The sequence below is a fragment of the Pholcus phalangioides genome, unplaced genomic scaffold, assembly GCF_987345545.1.
Source record: "Pholcus phalangioides strain wild (caught in Gottingen) unplaced genomic scaffold, Ppha-v1.0 ptg000032l_1, whole genome shotgun sequence".
NCBI classification, from domain to species: domain Eukaryota; kingdom Metazoa; phylum Arthropoda; class Arachnida; order Araneae; family Pholcidae; genus Pholcus; species Pholcus phalangioides.
Genome location: NW_028301622.1, coordinates 6,449,298 through 6,471,990, shown reverse-complemented (window position 1 = coordinate 6,471,990; position 22,693 = coordinate 6,449,298). Strand labels below are relative to the sequence as shown.

General features: G+C 37.2%; 1 protein-coding gene across 1 annotated transcript; it reads left to right on the top strand.

The window, feature by feature from the left end:
- The first annotated feature begins 2,639 nt into the window (after positions 1–2,639).
- Positions 2,640–22,078, top strand: LOC149066842 (BRISC and BRCA1-A complex member 1-like). The gene is made up of 8 exons (XM_089253192.1): positions 2,640–3,481; positions 4,894–4,952; positions 5,142–5,262; positions 9,160–9,241; positions 11,718–11,742; positions 14,315–14,441; positions 16,437–16,523; positions 21,740–22,078. The coding sequence occupies exons 1-8, from the start codon at positions 3,137–3,139 to the stop codon at positions 21,899–21,901; spliced, it is 1,008 nt and encodes a 335-aa protein (XP_089109318.1). The 5' UTR covers positions 2,640–3,136; the 3' UTR covers positions 21,902–22,078.
- The last annotated feature ends 615 nt before the right edge of the window (positions 22,079–22,693 follow it).

Below are 22,693 nucleotides of genomic sequence, written 5' to 3'. Positions count from 1 at the left end.
GAACCTCAGGCGATGAAAAACACAAATCCAGATAGGATTGCGTGGTAGCACCATAATAGGTAGGGCAAGTAGGAGGAGTAAGGCAAACATTATTGGATAAATACCAGTTATAAAGAGCTCGGCCAGCAGTTGAATCAAAATGCGAATTCCACGCAGAGAAATGGGCATTAAAATCACCAAGAAGAACAAAGTCCCCGGAAATAAAATTGAAAATTTCATTAATAGCTGTGAAAGAGAAAGGAGATGAGGGCCGGTAAGCATTGATGAGGTATAACGGACGATCTGTAAAAAATATTTTGACAATAAGGAGTTCAAACGATGAATCCACTCTTTTCCAAATAAATTGGGAGGGGTAGATTGAACGAACTGCAAGTACAAGACCACCCCCGAAATCGTCAGGTCTATCAGCACGATAGATATGATAACCCGGAAGGAAGAAATTTTTTGATGGCTTCAAAAAAGATTCCTGAAAGCATAAAGCATCATAATCTAACATATAATTATGTATCGCTAAATATTTAGATGAAATACCCCTAACATTCCATGAGATAATCTTGATATTACTGTCAACATTATTCATTATATAGCAAATAGTAAAAAAAAAAAGGTAAGGAAAAAAAAACATAAAAATAACCGACTTTAGGGGAGGGAAAAAAAACAACAAAACAAGTTTGAGCACAATAACAATGAAATCTTTTCACTGAATGCAGAAAGAAAAACAAGGGGGGAAAAAAAAACTACGCACATAACAAAGGCAAAAAAGACAAAAAACATCGCTATCTACTTGATAACGATCGGGTGCGGGGGCACTCAAGTTCAGGATTGGGGCTCAGACCCCTTTTTTTGTCTTTTAATTGTTCGGCGTTGCTTCGCTCTTTCCGCGGGCGAAATGGAGAAATCATTACACTCGAATTCACTAGAGACATCGGAGATTAGACCTTTCTCAGATGATAGTGTGTCATTAACGTTTATACCAGAAGGACCGGAGGCCTCCATGTCCACAAGTGCACCGTCTGAAGCTGGCATGCACGTATTTCGGAGTGATGACTGAATTGAGCTCACGATCACCGGTATCAAGGATTTAATTGAGTTGTGGAGAGATTCTTGGAGACTAGCATTTAGCTCCTTGAGAACGATTTCTCTAAGAGCGTTTACCTCTGCATGAACAAGGGATCTGATCTCCTGTTTCAAAGAGTTAATGTCCGACGAAGTTGAAATATTGGCTCGACCAGCATACGACGTATCATTGGATTTGCACCTGGCTCGCGCAATGTTTATGGGGACATAATTTTCAGCTTTGTATTTGAGGACTTTCGCTTCAAAAACAAATGTCGGGCAATTACGGTCAGTGGCAAAGTGAGAAGCTTTGCAGTTTATACAAGAAACAGAGTTTTGACATTGGTCATAGTCATGGTTATCGCCACCACACTTTTTGCAAATTTGATTAGTAGCTCTGCAAAACTTTTTTCTGTGCGAATAGTTAAAACACTTTTGGCATTGTTTTGGTTGATCTATGAAACGGCGTGGATGGAAAATTAGGAACCACAATTTAACCTCACTTGGTATATTTTTACCAAGAATCGTGACTAATACCGTCTGCAAGGGATTATTGTCTTTGATGAAACGACGGACACTGATAACCTGGAGGTTTTCACTTTGGAGCTCATCTGCGATTTCGCAAACCGGAATATCAGTAGGGACATTATTGAGAACAAATTTAGATGAGATGGATTCTGTAAGAAGGAAAGGTTTGACAGGAATATCAAATATATTGACTATCTTCAAGATCTCCTTAGCTATTTGTGGATCACCTGTGGTAATCAGAAGCTCACCGGCACGGGTGAAGCGAATTTCATGAATATTTTTGGGGTTTGAAATTTGGCCACAAATGTATTGCTTCAAATCAATGGGTCTTGTTTTCGGAATAGCTTGCGGACCGGAAAGTTTGAGAGTAAAAAGACACGCTAGTTCGGAATGATCGATGATATCCATGTCGCAAATCGAGGACGACCAAACATTAAAAGGGTTAGGCACCTTACCTGTGCTAGCCGAAGCGAAGGTCTCTGACCCGGCAGAATTCATAGTTGTTTGGAACACCTTGACACTATTAGCCAGAAAATCTATGAAATTATCCCTGCTCTTGCGAAGGGCATTGTAACCACGTGGGAGAACAGAGCCCTTACCTTGAGTCCGAACTTTAAAAGATTTCACTTCAAATCGAAGAAATAATTTACGAACTATCAAAATAAATAATCACCGAACCACTAGAAAAGTATAGAATAATTCAAACACGTTGAAAGGAAAAAACGAGAAAAAAACAAATTTTTTTTACGAAAAACGCGAATTAACACTAAGGAACTACCACACGTGCCTTCACGTTCCAACACCGACCATCGAGATCAAAAATCAAAACAACCGCCTCTTTTCAGTTACAGTGGCACGAGGTTGTTGCCAGATGTAGATAAAAAATTCAAGAATATAAAATAATTTTGTAAAGCAATAAAAAAAAATTCTGTACTTGAAACTTTAAAAAGGGATGAAATAAATATTTTATTTATTCATTCCATATACTGTATTTTATTTATTTATTCCTTATTTGTTCTTTTTTTTTTATTCCTCCTGTGTGTTCAGAGTCAAGTGTCACAGCCGTCCGGATGCGTTCTTGAAATCGTTGTTTTGTAAACAACTATTTCGTAGCGTAATTGGTTATCTCGATGTTTTTCTAATTATATTAATTAATTTAGGTTGAAAATAAATTACTTTTAGATAGGAATTGTTTCTTTTTGAATTTATTCACAAATTTAGGAGATTTTTAACATGTTTTGATGTTTATTGCTTTGTTATATGAAACTTATCTTCAAAGTTTCTACGCTTTAGAATTTTTAATATGTTATTGATGCATGAAAGAAAATATAAACATTTAAAATTGTGATAGAAAAAGTTCACGAAAACTTTAATTGTGATTTTCATCAATAGCCATGAGTATTAAATGAAAAAATTGACTTATTCAAGTTTTCCGTTAAGTTTTCTTCGTCTTCTCCAAGTTTGAGAAATTGAAATTAATGAAAAGTACTTATTAAATTGATGAAAAGCATCATTAAGTTGAAAAAAGAGTCATTCGATAAAAGTTATTATTATGGAGAAGCAAGATACTGCATCTCAAGGTAATGAGAGTCCACATTCCCAGTCACGGGATAATGAGAATTTGGATACTGCCTCTCAAATGGAGAGATTATCATTAGAACAGACTGCATTATCCGAAGCGACAAATAAGGCTGCTGGAAGTAGAAAAGATAACGAAGATAAAAAAATGTCTGCAAAAGAGGAACAGATGAGTGATGATTGTGTGTCAAAAACTGCGAGCAGAGAGCCCGAACCATGTGTCAGTGAAGACGTTGCAGTTGAAATTAAGAATTCTGAGATTCAGAATGAATCTGAAGACCCTAGAATCACTCCAAGTGTAGATTGCCCTGAAAAAATAGTGAGTGAATGGATGATAATTTTTATATATTTTGATACTGATACAGTAGTTCTTTTTTTTTTTCTATGAATTTTATTCGAATTAGTTTAACCCCTAAGCTACTGGAATAGTTGGGGAGAACTTGCTCTCAAAATGGCTGGGGAAATTTTTTTCAGTTGTTTTTGTGAAAGATAGCTAGCATTCAAACTCATACGTTGCAAATGCTGTGATACCTCTGCTAATGGAGATAATTCGTTATGAAATCACGTTTATAAGCTGAGGCATTCATTAAACGATGAATCATTCTGCAGTGAGACCTATCCAAGATGGACACTGTATGAGACAAAAGCCTCTCTTCAACTGAAGCAAAAGATAGTTCCTTTGTTGAATAATGCTTTTATGCATGTATGCACCTTTATTATAAAATGGAATATTATCTCAGTCTCTTGAAGTTCCGTTTTGTACAAGTTTCATTGTATAGTATAATCCGAAAAAGGTAAGATACAAACAAGGAATCTGAGTTTGAACTCACAATCACCAACAAAATAGTGATTAAGGGCAGGGGCAGGCACTTTACCACTACTCAACAATGTACAATCATCCCAGGTATAAGCAAACTTGTTAGAAAATCAAGAAATGAGAAAAAATAAAGAAAGGTAGAATATATCATCATTTATGTGACATTTAAAGTACTTCATGTTAAAAAAAAATTCTTATTATCTCAGGATGATGTAGCACACTGCTACTCATCATCCCTGGATGATGGAAGTAGCTCCAGATCCAATGGCAAGCTACAAGCTCTGATGGATTTGTGAAGTGCAAAATCTACTAAAATGTCTACTTCACTTCGGCAAATGCTAATTTCAGTGATGTATTTGCAAACAAAAGGCTAAATTTCTCCTGAACTAAAACATTGATATAGTTTATTATAGGCACTTTTTTTACCACAAAAGCTGGTGCAATGGACAAATGTTTATTAAATTTGCCCTATTGTAGCTAGAAGGGTGTTTACAGAATTGGTGATTAAAAATTTTATCGACAATTTGTTTTTGAACTTCACCAATCTTTCTGTGCTTGTAGCTTGTTATTAAATACAGATAACTTGATGAACATATAGTGTCACCTGATGGGATTTTTTATGCTCTTCCCAAATGTGTGCTTAGTTTGCATGTAAATTTTTTAGACTCGACACATTTTTTTTCCACAACTTGAAAACAGTTCGAGATAAGACAGGGTGGTGGTAGGGGGTGTTTAATTTTCTGTTTGGGCTCGTCTATTACTCATTTTTGTTTGTCAGATTATTTGCAGTTTACCCTGTAAATAGGATTTTCACTGTGGTAATGGAGTTTGCTGTGCTTTGAGAGTATATGTGTGCCATGAAATTTCATTTACTCTGAATTTATTCATATAATTGTTATTTTTTTATTGATTAGGTTTTTTGCATCGACATGTCATCTGATATGAATGAATCACCATTCGATGTAGGAAATGGGTAAGTTTTGTTCCATTTTGCTTTCTTGCTAAGAAATTTGGCTGGTGGCCTAAATTTTTTCCCGATTTGTGAAGTCCTTTAACAGATGTTCATTTTAGGTGTGGACAAAGCCACTGATTTTACATACAATGATTTAATTTAGATCAAAAATTGAAATGTGTTTTAATTAATTAATTTTTTTGTTGATAGGGGCCTGTTTTCATCGCTGTGCATGGTGAAAAGAACGATAGAGATATTTATGTCGAACAAGCTGAAGATTAATAGCAAACATGAATTTGCAGTCATGGGTTTCCACAACACAGCTGTTTGGGTAAGTTTGATGGAACTTAGGTAACAAAGGCTTAATTTAGTTCATGCGTTGTCTTTTTTTTTTGACACAAAATAAAGTGTTCAAGACTCTGCCACGAGCTGGGCTGTAAGAGATCTCGGCAACGGGATAAGTCCAGTGGAATAGTTCTGGCATTCATTCATTTATTGTCATCTGAATATTATTTGTCCAATAATTGTGAGCAGGGTATGACAGGAAGTCAAAGTAATTTTTGTCATGGAAGTGGGCAAACATAATTTTTCCTCCCCTCTCTACTGTAAAAGCCAGTGATTTTACAATTGTATTTTATGTTTTACTTAAAATTTACCACCGGCTCCTCAAGATTGTCATCAGGGAAACTACCTCTAGCTCCTCTGTTCCTGCCCCAATTGTGAGTGGTTGTTACTTTTTTTTCATTCATTGTGAGAGAAAATCAAAAATTAACTTAGAGCAGAAATTAGCAAATTAATAAAATTAGCCAAAAAATATTGTCAATTAAATGCAAAATCTATAAAATTGAAGTCTGTCGAATCAAGGGTTGGTTGGCTACATCAGAGCTGGACAAATCACAAAATCATTTAGGTGCCGGAAAAACTTTTTTGGCATTAAATAAAATTTTCCTTTAGAAAAGGTCTAAAATAATGCTTATTTTGACTTTTTCAGGACATACTGACCCTCTTTTTGTTGGCAGATAAGCTACTATAAATGCCAAGCATTTTGTGCTGCTCTCTGCCTGCAATTCATTAACCACACAAAAAAAATTTTAGGTGCCAATAATAATTTTTTAGTCACCATGGCGACCTGGTGCATGGGATTTGTCCCGCCCTGGGCTACATCGTTAAAAAATCTTTATTTAGATCAGGAGTTCTTGACATGTTTTTTTGCATTCTACAAACACTGTACAAATAATATAGGTGCCAAGTCTCCCAGATTTTCCAGGATGCTCCTAAATTTCTACTCTATCTCCCGGGACTACAGAATTTCTACTCTATTTCCCAGACCCAAAAAATTCTTCTCTCTGGAATTTTGAGTGATAATAAAAAATCCATACTTTTAAAAATTATTCCTAAAGAATTTACCCAGAAAAAGAAATTTTGCTTTCATTTTTATTCCACGAAATGATGTCAAGCATTGTATAAATTGTTGTCATAGCTTCCAATAACAGAAGAAAAAAAACATTTTCGGGGGGGGGGGGGGGGGAGACAAAATTCACCAAACAGCGTCAGTTTGGCCTTTTGACATCAAAAATTGCCAAGATGACACATATCTGCTTTGACACCACATTTCCTTTTCAGGCCCGATGGTATTTTTTTGTTTACTGGTGTGATTTGATGTAAGAGTAGCAACATGTAATTTAACCTACTGGTTGGCGATGATTGGTGACTTAGTGTTAATCTTTGATGGTTTGCACAATGTCACGTTTGCAAAGGGAAAAATCACTGAAATTTTACTTTTAATAATGTTAAATCCCTACTTGTTTTTCAAAATCATTTTTGTTTGTACAGAATTCGGATCTGCATAAAACCTCCCTAATTTCTGATTCTCCAAAGTTGACAGCTATGCAATAAAACAAAGGCCACTAACCCCCTTTTCAGAATAATATTCAATATACAATAATGTAAAAACAATTGTTAATTGTTTTCCTCATCCTAGCTCATGCAGGTCCCCCTCCTCCCCCATCAATTTTGAGATTTTTTTAAATGGAAGACCAGGGCTTGCATTCACGCCTTGAATTCAGAAACATAATGATGCTGCAAAGATGGTGAGACTGGGCAGCGAAGAAACGACACTCATCAGGAAAGTAGACTACGATAAAAATATATTTAAATCATCACAGGACTGAACTTTTTCTGTACTGTATTTACTTCAGAGTATTCTGTATAACTGTAAGTGCATGTGCATTTTCTCTGTTATTTTGTTGTAAAACATGATTATCATGTTTGTAATGTGTAAAATTGTAACATTATTTGATGTTTAATAGGCTTTTTCTTAGCACCTCCCTATTATCTGATATTTTTGCTTATCCAGCATTCGCTGGCCCTTTAGTGTCGTATAAGCGAGACTCTACTGTATTATTTGTGGCTGAAAAAGAGGGGTGACTGCTTCTGCAAGATGTCCATTAAAAGGGGTTTTGATGTGTAAGCCTAATTATTCTAAGGAGTATTTATCCACTCGCTAGTGTTTGATCTGTAGCTTGCTAAAGGTACCGACCGACCTAGTAAAAATTTTAAAAACTACTTGTCAAACATCCTGAAATCTTTTCATCATTGTAATTCAATTTATATATGCTACTGTGTTTTCCTGCATTATGCGTGAATTATATTCTGCCACGTCTTATCTGCCTCTTTTTTTTAGAGGTTGGAAATAATCTCAAATGTAAATATTATTATAATTTATTTTTGTAACAATATTTTTACATGACTTTAACACACCAAAGTGCCAGAAAAACTGACACACCTACATAATATCATGTAGGTCCCCCCCCCCGAGCATTCAGAACTGCTGCAACATGACATGGCATGGACTCCACTAATGCGTGAAGATATCCCAAAGGCAATTAACACCATGATTCTCTCAAGACAGTCCACAATTCCATAACGATGTGAGGTCGTTTTATACAGTGCATTTGCAAAGTATCCCATATGTGCTAAATAATGTTCATGTTTGGGAATTTAGGTGGGTTACGGAGGATGCTGAAGTCAGACGAGTGTTCCTGGAGCCACTCTGTAGCAATATCTTACATGTGTGGTGTCACATTGTCCTGTTGGGATTGTTCAAGCCCTCTCAGAATGCACACAGGATATGAATGGGTGTAAGTCATTGGAAAAGATCTTTATGTACTAGTCACGATTCAGTCAGCTGTAGCCTTATCAGGGGTCCCATATCATGCTGACTACACATGTCTTACAGAGCCCTATGGAATGCCTACCAGCTTAAACAGTCTCCTGTTGGCATGCCGGGTCCATGGTTTTAAGGGATTTTCTCCATAGTCAAACACATCTATCAGCCCGATACAACTGAAAATACGACTCTTCAGACTAGGCAATGTGTTTCAAGTCATCAATAGTCAGATGACATTGCTGGCAAGCCCGAGTTAGGTGCATAGTTTTGTTCCTTGCAGTCATCAAAGGTGCTTGAGTGGGCTTTCGGATCTGAAAGCCCATATCAGGAAGATACCGTTGCACACAGTTCTCATGCTAAGACTTGTGATGACCCCAACATCAAAATCTATAGTGATTTAAGGCAGTGTTGTACATCTCTCTTGAAAAGATTCTTGACAGCCGTTGGTGGTCCTAGGGTTTTTTTTCTGCCTGCACCTTGGAGATTTGAAGTTTTTTTCTGGATTCTTTGTGTTTACAATATGCTCTTTCACTGGTTGTGCGTAAAATTACAAATATCATCTCTACCTCAGAAATGCTGTCACCCATCTCACGAGCGCAACTATTAAGCCACATTTGAAGTCACTTATATTGTAATAACCTGCCATTTTTAAAGCAGTGGAAAATTATAGAATGGTTTTCCTAGCTACCTGTTGTCTTATATAGGTGCGGCTGACCGCATCGAGTGACGTTAATTGGTTGCATTATTTCTTTATTTGCAAACACTTGTCTGTACCAGTTTTCCGGCACTTCAGTGTAGATGCAAAACATGAAAAATGGCCCCCACTTAAATTCCTCGTAATTTTATTATAGGTGAATAAAATTTTCACATGCAGATCACACACACACACAAACTATGACTTCCCCCTCCCCTTCGAAAGTGGTAAAATTTGTGTCTCTGTGGATTATATGCAGAAAATTATACAATACATGGTGCTTTAAGTGTCATATTTCTTATCATTGCTTTGATTGTTTAAAGTGTTAAAATCAAGTCTCATTATTATTTTGTTTGTCTTTAAAGGTGGTGAGTTTCACATCCGATATCAAAAAAATTAGTTCAGCTTTGGATCAGTTATATGAAATGAACATATGTGAAGATAGTGGTATCCTTTTTCTTAAATTTAAAAACCATTTACGATAAAGTATTATCTACCTTATATTTTACATCTTAATTGATAGTGCAAAGGACTTTCATCAGGAGTGTCGGAAGTGTTTTAAAGTGTGTCTACATAGGTCCACTCACTCTGACCTCTAGTTTCCTATGGTTTTGCTTCGCGAATTTCCTGTGCTTTTTATCACTCTATCTTTTGTTTTCTTCTTTTCTCTCCCCTTCTCCATGCACAACCTGGTTTCAACCGCAGCCTTGGCTAGGCTATAAAAAATCAAAGAGAGGCAACACTAGCTCCTCCCCCCTAGAATTTTTATCTTTAGCCTTCAAAAGTTTAGCACTTGTCTAGTGTACGTTGCTTGGCTTGTGGCGAAATAATTTGTGTTTAGCCATACTCATTAGGTTATCCCTTATTTTTCAACTTGTTAAAATTTAGCTCCCACACTATCTTGTTTCAATCAACAAAACAAAAACTATATGTGCAATCGGGTATAATTCATTCGGGCAACTGCTAGGTGACCCTCAAACACCTTGAAATCGAAGCATATATAATAAGCAATGTTAGTTCCCAGAACACAAATTATTAATTCCGTTCAAAAGCGTTATACTCTTCCCTATCTAGATCTTTTTTTTTTCTTAGAAAAAATTTTTAGGACACATCTTGGCAACCCCAGCAGTTAAAAAATCATTTTGAATACAGTTTCTAAAACAAAACTTGTTTCCTGCAACGATTTGTTTCGCAGATCATTGCGGGAGACCATAAAAATACCCAACTGCTACTAAATCCTCTTTTTTAGAAAAAAATAATGTTCAATGTGCATTCATTCACATTATGTTTCGATTCTATAAAAGTTATTGCTGTAAATAAATATGTGTTTCTCTTATAGCAGTTATATGCGTTATTAAAAAAAACTTAATACAGCCCACGCTTATTATAATGAACATTCCATTACGACGACCAGTGAAATAAGTGCCGCTGCGGTGGTTGAGTGGTCATAATGACGGACTCGCATCGCGAGGATCCGGGTTCGAACCCCACCATCACCGCAGTGGTGGTCGGCTGAAGTTGGTTTCCTGTGGTTCCCAACTTCGAGTCGCCAATGCGAGCCAATCTCCCCATTAAAAAGTCTCGCCACAGAGAACAACAGGCCTACAACGATTAATTATTCAATCATTACACTTCACTCATAGTTAGAAAAACTGGTGGAAGATGGAAGCACTACACATAACAAGCATTACACAGAAACAAACTTCACATCAGGTTTCACTACACATACACACATATTCCCGCATGTACCAATTCGTTAGAGGTTCAAAGGAATATGGACGAGGTGCATGTCTGGATTTAGTAGTAGTAGTGAAATAAGTCCCAAATCTTTTCCTGTGATGATATGCTTATATGTTTTCTTTCGATATAACAACCACTCAATATAATGTGTATTTTTGACAGAACTGGGCAGGGGGGTCGTTGTAATGAGTGGAGTGTCGACTGTATTTCTCAAATTTTTCCTGTTATTAAAAAAAATATTTTTCAAATTGAGACAATTTTCTTTCGGGGGGGGGGGGAGAGAAATTAGAGATTGAGAATGTTTTTAAGCAATTGCTTCTCTAAAAAAGTGGTCTAGAGATTGAGGAGAGTATATCGCTTTTGAATGGAATTAATCATTGTGTATAGGAAATCAACATTGCTTACAATGTTCCAACTTCAAGGCATTGAGGGTCGTCTAGCAGTTGCCCAAATGAGCTATGCTCGACTGCACAGATAGTTTTTTTTTTGTTGATTGAAACAGATTAGGGAGTAGGAGCAGAAAAATTTTAATGTTCAGGAAAATTACCTATAGCTAAGGGCAAATCCCAGCAAAAACCAAATCCAAAAAACAACTCAAGGACAACACATAGCACATGTGTGCCTAGGCACCTTTAAACCAGTTGGCTCGACTTGAATTATATATAAGAGATTCTGATTTTGTAATCAATTCCGAGAGTGTCTTAAAAAATATGTAGGAGCTTGAACACCCACTATTTTTTTTTTTTTTTTTTCAGACAAGTGAATGATGTGATGCATTTCTTGTTACCAAGCACTACAAGGATTGACGAATCCAAGTCTCCAGATCATCACAGCAACTAAAAACTTAGTGGATGTTAAATGTTACTGAATTAGAGCTGGATAATACAATTTTTTTTTCAAAAGTCCCAGAAAAAAAAATTTTTGAGCGGTTTTTCTAAAAAAAACTTTTAAGTTATTTTTGTCTGGCACCTATTTTTTTTCAATTCGTGAAGCCTTTTTTTAATTTGTGAATTCCTTACTGCGAAAGTAACAAGTACTATTGCTTTGTGGTTATTGTACTGATTGTTGTAATGGAATAGTCACCATAACAGATTGTCATTATAACATACAATCGTCAACTGTGGTATGATTATACTATCTGCAATTATTAATGAAATATTGTAATTTCTTTAACCTATGATAGCGTTGCCTTCAGTTTTCAAGTCTATGTAAGTATTTCAATCTTGTACGTGAATTCCCAAAATTCAGTATTTTTTCATATGTGACCCAAAAATTTAGGCACCTGCTATTTTAACTTCAAAATATAGAAAACAAATGGCAGCACATTACAAGAAACACGCACATCTCGTTATCATAAATATGTTTGGGCCACACATAATGTATGCTCAAAACCAGGGCTTGACAAATAACTATAAAATAATATTGGCATCTAAAATTTTTCATAAGGTATGTCCTCACTACTGCATCTTCTTTCAACAGCTTTCAACTTTCAATCTTGTTTTTTTTCTTTACCGCTGAACTCTATCACATGCCTCAAGTGGCGTGCCTTTTTTCTGTCTACACCTATATGGCTAAACCTTTTAATTCACATGCCAATGCAACTGCCGCAGTGAATGCAATTTCCACATTTTAATGTGAAAATATGTGAGGGAAAATTGCTCTATAAAAGACGGAATATATAGATGAAATTATTCAAAATTGCTCAACTTTGGAATAAATTAAAAATTAAATCAAGTCATTCGCCAACTTTACCCGAATATAGTCGAGTCAAAGAAATTAAGAAAACTGTATACTTCTATTTTGCTAAGTCGTAATCTCATACGTATTTAAATAATTTTTTTCGTTCAAAATTATATAGTCAGCGCAGCATTATTTTTCTCAAGTGTTTATTCATACACCAAAGCACTAAATCCGTGGTAATAGAAGTGAAAAACTTGAAATTTCCAAATTAAATGATTTTTCAAAATCAAAAGAAAATTATTTTATATGTTGTTTCAATTAATTTTTTAAACTTGAAATACCATACTTTTGACAGTCAGTAACAGAAAATTTCTTGTGCGCTCATCCCTAAACTTGGTGTGTCACTCGAAAGGTTGGTCCTGCGTACGCTTCTGGTTGCAGCTCTGATAATGTTCATGAAAATAAAATCTGCATAAAACTACAGTTTTTGAGAAAATAGCGAAGATTATTAGTGTGCTGAAGGGCTGAGGTCTTTTGAGGATTTATCAATAGGTTAGGGGCCGTTCAGGTATTACATCAGCAATTTTTTAGCCATTTTTGACCCCCTCCCAGCAAAATTTCGTCAGCACTGCCCCCTATCTCCTATTGCATATTGTTGGGATCAGAAACGTAAGTGGGAGGGGGTTATAGGGGCTGGTGCGCTTCCCCCAGTTGAAAAAACAATTTTTTTAATGTAAAAAAACATTTACAAAATATTAAAATTTCAAAAGAAAATATCTTTATATGTTATTATAATCAATTTCTGTTAATTTCAATGATATTTGAAGGGTAAAAACTCAAAATTTCTCTTTGAGAAATTCATTGCGACCCACCCTTCAAGTTAAACCCTTGACCCGTGGACCAAATGTGGCCCTGAAGATTATGTGATATGGCTTGCCCCAATCAAACCTAATTTTGTAAAAATGAACTAAGCAGCACATTTACAAATCGCTTAAATGAGCCGTGGCACAACGCCAGAGCATTTAAGTGGCCAGCAGCACATTTTCAGATCACTGAAAAAGGCCTCAAAGATCACTCTTACATTCAAAAGTCACCTAAGTAACTCGTGACACAGTTACAAAACACTTAAATGATTTGCGGCACATTTAGAGATCCCTTGAGTGACATATGGCACAATTTCAAAGCACTTCAGCGGCTCCCAGTGCGTTTCTACATCACTCAAGTTACCTGCGGAACAATCTCAGATTACTTAAGTGATCTGTGGCATAATTACGGATCACTTGAGTGATGAGTAATGTAGGTTTCCAGATTTGACCAAATCTGGAAACCTCCCCAATGCTGATGTTTCAAAGATGGCCCCTATGTGACAGCCAAATCAGAGTCTAAGAATGGCACAAAATTTTCTGATTTCATAATGATATTTCTTCCAACATAAAAAGGAGGGGGGAGGGGTCAAGTCTTGGGAATGGTTTAAAAACATTATTTAGGACTTTTCATTGGGAAAAACTATGCTTGACTCCTAGAAAAAATTTTAACTGCGGTTTAAACTGTCAAAAACTGCCAACCCTGCCCAGGTGGAGTCTACTGATGAACGGAGAAGTACAAGACAGCAGGTAAACTTGGAATGCTATCAGACAATCTCGACGTCGCCTTCTGTGGTGACCGGCTGCTAACATAACGACGATTCACTTTTGATCGCATCGCATTAGCATGCCTTCTGAAGAGATTACCACGCCACCATGCTGTTTAACGTAAACAATGAGGCAGGTGTCTCCTGATGATGATGTGGGCTCCGTCCAATAACCTCTGATCGCCCTCCAATGATATAACTTGGAACCACAGGTGAATTAATCAATTAATGAAAAATTTCAAATTTATTAATGTAAACAGCACTTATTTGAATAGGGTGATCCCTCTCCACTCGCTGCAGGCTTGATACCCTTACATACATACTCACAAATTAAACGCTGTACCCCTGTTTAGAAATGCAAGAAATTCTGTGTCAAAAAAAGAATTGATTTTTATTATTGCACGGAATTATCAGAAAGTCCTGTGTATATCAGGAACTCTACTTAATTGAACTGCATTTCTTCTCCGTAGATCTGTTGTAGCATCAGATTTACCTTCATTCCAGAAGCCTGAAGTGGTGCCGCCTCCATATGTCTTCAGAGTGATCTTGATTTATGGGAGGTCTCGCTGTCTGCCAGAGAATGATAAAGTTGAGAAGGTATATTTGTTCTGTAAATCAGTCACGCAGTTCTACTATTAGTTGGAAAAACACCAGAGCCCTCATCTTCTCATGTCACTTAGCTAATTTGTATATCTAACATAGATGCCAACTTTGAAGAATTAGAGAGTTTTACACTGATGCAAATTCTGTACAAAAATACAAAAAAGGGATTTTTTAAATGTTTTTCTCTTTACAAAAACATGACATTGTGCAAGCCATCGTCAATCATTGCCAATCAGTAGGTTAAATTACCTGTCATTACTAATTTCAAATCAAATCACGCCAACAAGAGACTCGCCATCGGCTCAAAACCAGACATATAGTGAAAGTAAATACAAGTCATCTCATCATTTCAAATGTCACAAGGCCGAGTCGACGTTGTCTGTTTGATGAATTTTGTCTTTCCCCTGAAAATTAAATATTTTTTTTTTGTTATTTGACGCAATAGTGATGATTTCCATTTTGCTTGCAATGTCTTTTCGGAGATTAAAAATGAAACCATTAGTCTTTTTTTCCAAGTAAATTCTTTGGGAATACTTTTCCCCCTGAAAGTATAGATTTTTTTACAATCACGGTCAAAATTTGGGAAGTATAAACATTTTTCTGGAGGCTGAGAGATGGAGCAGAAATAAGAGTTGGCAGCTATGATCTAGTATTCACCCTAGTACCATTCCGTTGGGCAAAGGAATCAATGCTTCTCCCTACTGCAAAAAATTTCTTAAGAAACACTGTATATCTCTACGGCTTGACATACATGACAGATTCGTGAATCATTCGATGGGATTATTGAATTTTAATGATGTGGGTTGAGGCAAAAAGCTCTCTTGGATTGAGTGAGGTATACTATATAGCCGATAAGTCATGGAACACTTTGGAATTGAGACCTTTTTCGAGTTTCTAGAAAAATACTTGATGAATTGTTCTGATCATGTAAACCTTATGCGTATACTCACTACCTCCAGTGATAATTTAGTAGGTGCGAATGTAAGCTCGTTCCCCATTTGAAAAAGTCTTTCTGCAGAGATCAGGCAGACCTACAACACGAACCTGAAAATTCAAGCATTTCCATGTTTACTTCAGAAAATGGAAGACAGACGACAGCACGAATGCAAACAGGAATAGCTTGACAACATAAATACGTTAGGGCTACAGATACACTCAGAACACACATTCCAGCATGTGCCAATTCGTTAGGAATGCTATAGAGGAATGTGTATAGGTGCATGTACAATTAAGTAGTAGTGGTGATAATTTAGTCACCAGTGTATTTAGCAGACTGACGAAAAATTAAATGAGAAAAATGTTTTGGTCAACCTTGTATCAGAAAAAGCTGCAAACGATTTCAACCTTGACAAAATATTTTACTTGCTATTTCCAAACATTTTTGTGAAAATTGCACGTATTTTCACAAAGATATGAATGTTTCTTTAAACATTTTAATTTTCATTGCACATAAGAACACACTTCTTTCAAAACGAGCACAACTCAGATCTAGTCATGTGCAATATACTACCTAGTGAGTAAATTTGTATGCCTAACAGTCAGAGTGCGTGTCTAGTATTGTCTGATTTTTCTGTGCTGCCATCTATATTTCAGAAGTGAAGTGTAATCAGTACCGTAACTAGCCATTCCTGTGCAAGAATTTGCATTTAAGGCTCCTTCTGGGCCCTGTGCGGGTGCACCTGCCTAGTAGTTACGGCACTGATATTTGTACCGTGTTTAGGTCTGTTGCTCTGTGTGGTTAGAGTTTTTAAAGGGGGAGATCGGCTCGTATTTGCGCCTCAAAGTTGAGAATCACAGAAAACCAACCACCACTGTGGCGACGGTGGGGTTCAAACACATAAGAATGCCCCAACTCATCAAAAATAATGCAGCAAAGCAACGGACTGACCAAATTGTAATTGTATAAATTCTATGTGTCTGTTCAATGTATGTTAAATGAGTTTCGTTTCTTTCTGTGAATTCTATCTATGGTTTGATGTTTTTTTTCAGGTGTTGAGCAAGTTGAAAGATTCACCGTATTTTTTCCTTGATATTTTATATATTCATGAGACACCCTCTGACGAAAATATGTGTCAGGTAAGCGATGAAATCTTATGAGTTAGCTCATTTTTCCCTTTAGACTGCACTAATGGGTTTGAAATACAGTAGACTCTGAATTATCTGGCGGGCTGGTTAACAGAAAAGTTGGATAGGCCAGAGTTCTATAAATATTAACTACTCCTACTCCCTACCCATCAGACACATCCTTTTTATACCAAAATCAGCTCTTACTTATATTTTCTGACCTCAAAGTACAGGCCAGTACTTAATAAATGTTTGTTCTGTACATCTAAACTGTACCGTTTTAAAAATTTACTACAGAAAAAGGAAATCTATCTAGCACTGCACAGCAGTGCTTTTTCATGATACGCCCATCCTTTGGGAACGCTTCAATATCTCTTGAACATGGGAAGCAGGGTGTGTCTGGTCTTCAAAGATCAGTGTTTTTCAACAGACCCCCCGCGTGATCATTTTCATGTACACTATCTACCAATAAGTATTTGGACACCTGTGATAGAAAAGAAAAACTAACTTTATTCAAAATCAATAGTTGGTAGAGCCTCCACGAGAGACAATTACACCGTGAACCCTCCGGGGCATACTTTCCACAAGTCCTTGTGTGACGGCTAGTGGTATTTTCTGCCACTCGGCTTGGAGAAGACATGTCAGTTCCTTCACCGATTTTGGACGGGTAGGGCACCCCTTAATTCGGCGATCCAACTTGTCCCAGAGGTTCTCGATAGGGTTCAGGTCTGGGCTCTGGGCAGGCCAGTCCATTCGATGAACCCCATTGGCACCATACCAAGCCTTGGTTAACCTCGCAGTATGACAGCTGGCATTGTTGTCCTGGAAGTAACAGGGGTCCACCCCGTAAAACTGCCACAACGTAGGAAGCACATTGTCATCCAAAATAGTGCAGTAGGCATCAGCGTTGAGCTTACCATGAATGGGGACCAAGGGTCCCAGTCCATACCAGGAGAAACACCCCCAGACCATAATTCCACCTCCGCCGAACTTGACTGTTGGCACAATGCATTCGGGCAGGAGACGTTCTCCAGGCAGACGGCAGACCCAGACCCTGCCATCCGAACGGTAGAGGGTGAACCTTGATTCGTCGCTCCAAAGAACCCGTTTCCACTGATCTACGGTCCAATTTCGATGTGCTTTGCACCACATTAACCGAGCAACGCGGTTGGCCTTTGTGATCAAAGGCTTATGGACAGCAGCACGACCATGAAAACCAATCAGATGTGCTTCCTTATGGATGGTATTCATTGAAACAATACTCCCGGATGCCTGTTGAAACTCCTCGCGGATGAGGGCCATCGGTTGGGTGCGGTTCTTCCGAATTTCTCTGGACAGCACCCGTCGGTCTCTATCTCCCAGTTTTGTTGGTCTGCCGACTCGGGGCAAATTCCGACAATCACAGCTCACCTTCCACTTCTTAATCACATAGGCCACTGTCGATTTTGGGTACTTCAGCTCGCTAGATATGTCCCTTAAGGATCGGTCATTTTTGTGATACCCGATAATTATACCTTTCTCGAAATCAGAGAGCTCCGAACTGCGCGGCATCTTGCATGCGACTAATGCAGACGTTGTTTCCTACACGATATATACCGGCGGAGGGCGTGACGTATCCCAGGACCGCAGATATCGTCATTTGCATAGGTGTCCAAATACTTATTGGTAAATAGTGTATTATCATTGCATGAAGGACACATTTAGTGTTGTGAAATTGTAATTTATTACTTCAATTTTTTATGATATGCGAATTATAAAAAACAACAAATTTTGTATTTGATGGAAATTGATCTTCCCCTACAGGGAGTCAGTGATGACTTAACCTTCACTAAAGGAGGTCCACTACATCAAAAGGGTTGGAAACCCTGCTATACAGTTCAGATGCATACACTTTCAAAATAAACAAAACATAAACATCTAATGTAGGCTAAGTTCTTATAAAAATTATTTTAACTCATTTTATTTTTCATTGATAAATGATTACACAAATATGAAAAAGGTAATATTCATTTATGTATTGTTTTTAAACAAGGCCGGATAGTCGAGAGTCTACTGTACAGCGTGATATCAAAATTAAACTTCTCCCAACTCACTAAGGATTGTGGAAGGTATTTTAATGATCCAAATACAAACAGACTACACACTGCTTCATTTATGAAAACTGTCTGTATCATAGCTGTAGGGCTTCCATTCAAAAGTGGAATAAATAGAACAGGGAAGAGGTGCTCTTCTCGGACAAACATAATCATAGTACAATTTTTTAAAAAATCACTCAAAAATTAATCTAAAAAAATGGAAAATTTTTCATAGCACTATTTTAGTATCCTATAAGATTGACTCGAGCGAAAACAAAATGTGAGAAATGATTTGCTAAGTTTCTTCCTTGGTAAGTCGTTACCAAAAACAGTGTACTAGCAACCACAGATAGTGCTTTTCTGTCTCCCCTGAGAATATATTACATTCTTTTTCCGTGGAGTCTTCCAAAGTCCAGTCTGTCAAATCTTTTCCTCGTGCATCGCACAGAAAATTATGAGAGAAGACATGTAAGTTTTTTAAATTATGGCCTTCCTTTGAGAACACTTGGGCCCGGTAGCCCAGGTCGATAAGATACCTAAAGTACCAAAGGATGTTTAGAGGTGTTGCGATTTCGATACCCGGTTCATCCTTGCCAAAAAGCTTTCCTGACACAGGGGTACATCAGAAACGGCGACATGGCCGCAGAAAAAGTTGCTACCACAGGGATTCCCCCATGAAGGGGTCAGCGCCCCAACCTCTTTTGAATCGGCAATAAATTGTAGGTCTCTGTCTAATTAGCCGCTGTGTGCAGAAAATGACCGTGGTGTGGCAAAAATGATTGAGAACACTTTTAAAAGCACAGTGCAAAATGTGTAAATTATATGGTCTAATGTGAATAAGTCAAAATGAAGCAGATGGTATTAATGCACTGTCCATCCTTTTCCAAAGCAGTGTTTATACAGGGTGATCCAAAAGTCAACCTGTTATAAAAAATTAATTTCTCAAATTCTACCAAGTTTTTTCATAGACAGCAGCACTATACTGTTCAAGATGGACAGCCTACATGGTGTCCGATTCTTATTGCTTTTCTGAATAGCAATCTTAAGACAGAAAAAGGAAAAGCTTTTCTTTCCTACTTGCCTGAGGTTATATTTCTCCCATGCTACAGATCCTTACCACAAATGAAAGCACTTTTACGCGATGTTCAACAGGCCATGGCAAAATGTCATATAAGAGGAAAAATCGTGCAATTGAAACTTCTTTGAAAATGAACCGCCCCATAGACCTCAAAGAAAATAACAAAAAGTCAATTGTATTTTGTTTCTTGTATAATAATAATTCTTGAGAAAAATTACCCACAACACCAAATTTTTCAAAATCACATTACACCACTGTTGCTTAAATCTTGAGTATTCTTTTTACCTTTTGAAAAGTTTTTTTTTTTGTTTTCAATATCAAAGCAAAGCAGATAATGCATTGAGTCCCCAACTATATAAAAGTTGTTCAAAAGAAAAAAACCGAAATACTGGATATCAGTGTTTCGGAAACCAAGCGTCACGTTTCTCAGAGACATCACCAACCTTTGTCGAGGGCTTCAAGGCAAGGCAAAGCTGCTTGTAAGTTAAGCGTACCCACTCAATGTTAAAGAAAGGCCGCGGAATTGATAGCAGCGCCATCTGAAGTTTGATGTGTCAAACTTGCCGATTGATCACGTGGCTTCCACGCTTCTCTTCCCCCTTCGCTTGATTGCGTTATTCCGATTTCAACCTTGATTTATTTTTCATTCTATTGCTACGGAACCTAAAAATCTTAATTCCCACTAAAGCGTACATTTTTTACTTCTTTATAGGAGACATACTTGTGCATTAAAATATAAATCACTCAGTAACAATAACAATGTTATAGACACTTCAACAGCTAAATCTATACTTGTGAACACCCGTCTTCGTGCCATTTTACACCCATCACATGCACGCAGACTTATTCAATAAATATAATTTTAGTTGGCCCTCAGAAGGCCCGTTTTTATAATTTTAAAGATGAACAATTTGCCAAAATAACCACGAGCAATAGCTAACCAACCTAACCGAGAGTCTTCACGTGAGAGTAAGTAAACAAAATGGCGCTGTGATTGGGAAATGCATTATGGGAAATGACTTTTCTACCCGATGCTAGCAGCCAATCACAGGCCAGCAGGCACCCATCTAAACAAAGAGGGCGCTGATACCGTTTGGCTGCCAGTTTAACGATAGGACTGTTTATGCTTACTCTTAATGCAGCTTTGCGGCAAGGTGTCAACATTGCTGATTGCCTGTTTAGTGCATTAAAAGAGGTTTTTTTTTCTAAACTATTCTGGGCATGGCTGCAACTAGGAAGGAACTTGGGAGTTCTGGTGACCTGGGCACCGGACTCAAATTTCATACTTTTAACTTCCCCCACAACATTAAAATGGGGTGCCTAAATGCATGCTTGCCCCGGCTGACCAAGCATCTGGTTGTAGCCTTGATACCATATCTCTGTCAACAGTCAGTCAATTAGCCAATAAGTTTATTGGGGCTTCTGAGGTGACAATATGCAATGAAAACAAATATTATACCCACACATTTTCTTAATCCACAATTACATTGATTCAATGTATAGAAATTATCATTTTCCGAACATTTGGAGTTTGAGTTCAAGTGAAAACGTCGAGTAATTGAAATTTTTGGGACTCATAAATATCCTGTTGTCTTTTTTGTTCCCGACCTTGTCTATGAGGGACTCCAGTCATTTGAACCACCACACAAATTTTTGAAAATTTGTCATGACCTGCCCTCACAAATTCTCGTGTTAAAAGGTTATTCACCCAGTTTACTAAAATATGCAATTGCGTTAATTCTGTGTTGTGTGTGACCAGTAAGATGCCATCCTCTGTTGTCCATTTTTCTGCAGTTATTTTCCTCCCCCATCCGTGTGTCTATTGCCTTCGTATGATGGACAATACACACAGAATTTGGGTTAGGATGGAGGGAGAAGGAATGTGCTCCCACACACGTGCTTCGATATCGTGACCAGATAAGATACATGTGAAGCGATATGTGAATCTAGTCATGTCAAACCTAGAAGTTTCACTATTACACAGAATTTTTTTAACATTGTATATTTACGAAACTTTTTTTAAAAATTAACATATGAAAGAAATATTTTCATGAATCCAATTATTGAATTTCTAGGAGATCTTTGAGCGACTGTGCGATTTTGATGAAAAGGGTACTTCTTATATATTCGAAGTCGGGCGCAATGCAACCAGCTTACACAACTGCATGGCGAAACTTTTGGCTCACCCATTACAACGGCCATTGCAGAGGAAAGCGTGTTATAAACTGAGAACTTGATATAGTGTAAAGTAGCTGAAAATGTGTTTCAGTTTCATGCGACTCGTCATAACCTGTAAAATGTATAAATTTTAAGTCAAAGTATTCAATTCAGTGTGGTATTTATATTTTGTGCGGGAACAATAATTTTCTTTTCAATTTGTTTTGCTATATTAAAGATTCCCAGTGATGCCTGAACTTGGTTTAATTTGTGCCTTGTATAACTCGATTATTTCACCCTGTTTGTGACAATAGCAAGATATTAAGGAAACATATTTTCTGGATATTATGCTGTGAACTGAGAAAGAAAGGTCATTTGGTCTCCACCAGGACTCTAACCCAGGTCCTCTTGTAAACCAGGCAAGCAAGCTATCATCTAGACCACTTGAGACGTGACCCTGCATTCCTTATTTCACACATTGGGGTGTGAGGAAGTAGAGGTATTAGACGAGTTCATGACCAGCGCAATATACAGAAAAAAAAAGTTCCCTTGAAATCTTGGATTGAGAAAACAAAGCCATCTACCTCTCGATTCCGAGATACATTAGGATGTTTTAGTCATAGTTCAAAGTGACCAAACATTTTTTTCAGCATGCATCTTCGGTAAATATTTCCTTCGCTTGGTTGTAATGTTTCAAGTACAATCAATCTCGTGTATAGAATATGAATGTTAGACACAAATAGTATATAGATAACTAGCTGTTACCTGTGTTCGCGTGTAACACCTAACCTATGGAGGCATCACTTCAAATAAGAATACCAACGGCCAAGAGAGATTGCTTTTTCCATGGGTATAGATGGTGTGTGGCGAGA

Bases quoted from the DNA above. Each gene is read 5' to 3' on its own strand.
- LOC149066842 (XM_089253192.1), top strand. From the start codon at position 3,137: ATGGAGAAGCAAGATACTGCATCTCAAGGTAATGAGAGTCCACATTCC. The intron at 5,263-9,159 runs GTAAGTTTGATG...TTGTCTTTAAAG, and splicing joins TCCACAACACAGCTGTTTGG to GTGGTGAGTTTCACATCCGA. The intron at 9,242-11,717 runs GTATCCTTTTTC...AACCTATGATAG, and splicing joins GAACATATGTGAAGATAGTG to CGTTGCCTTCAGTTTTCAAG.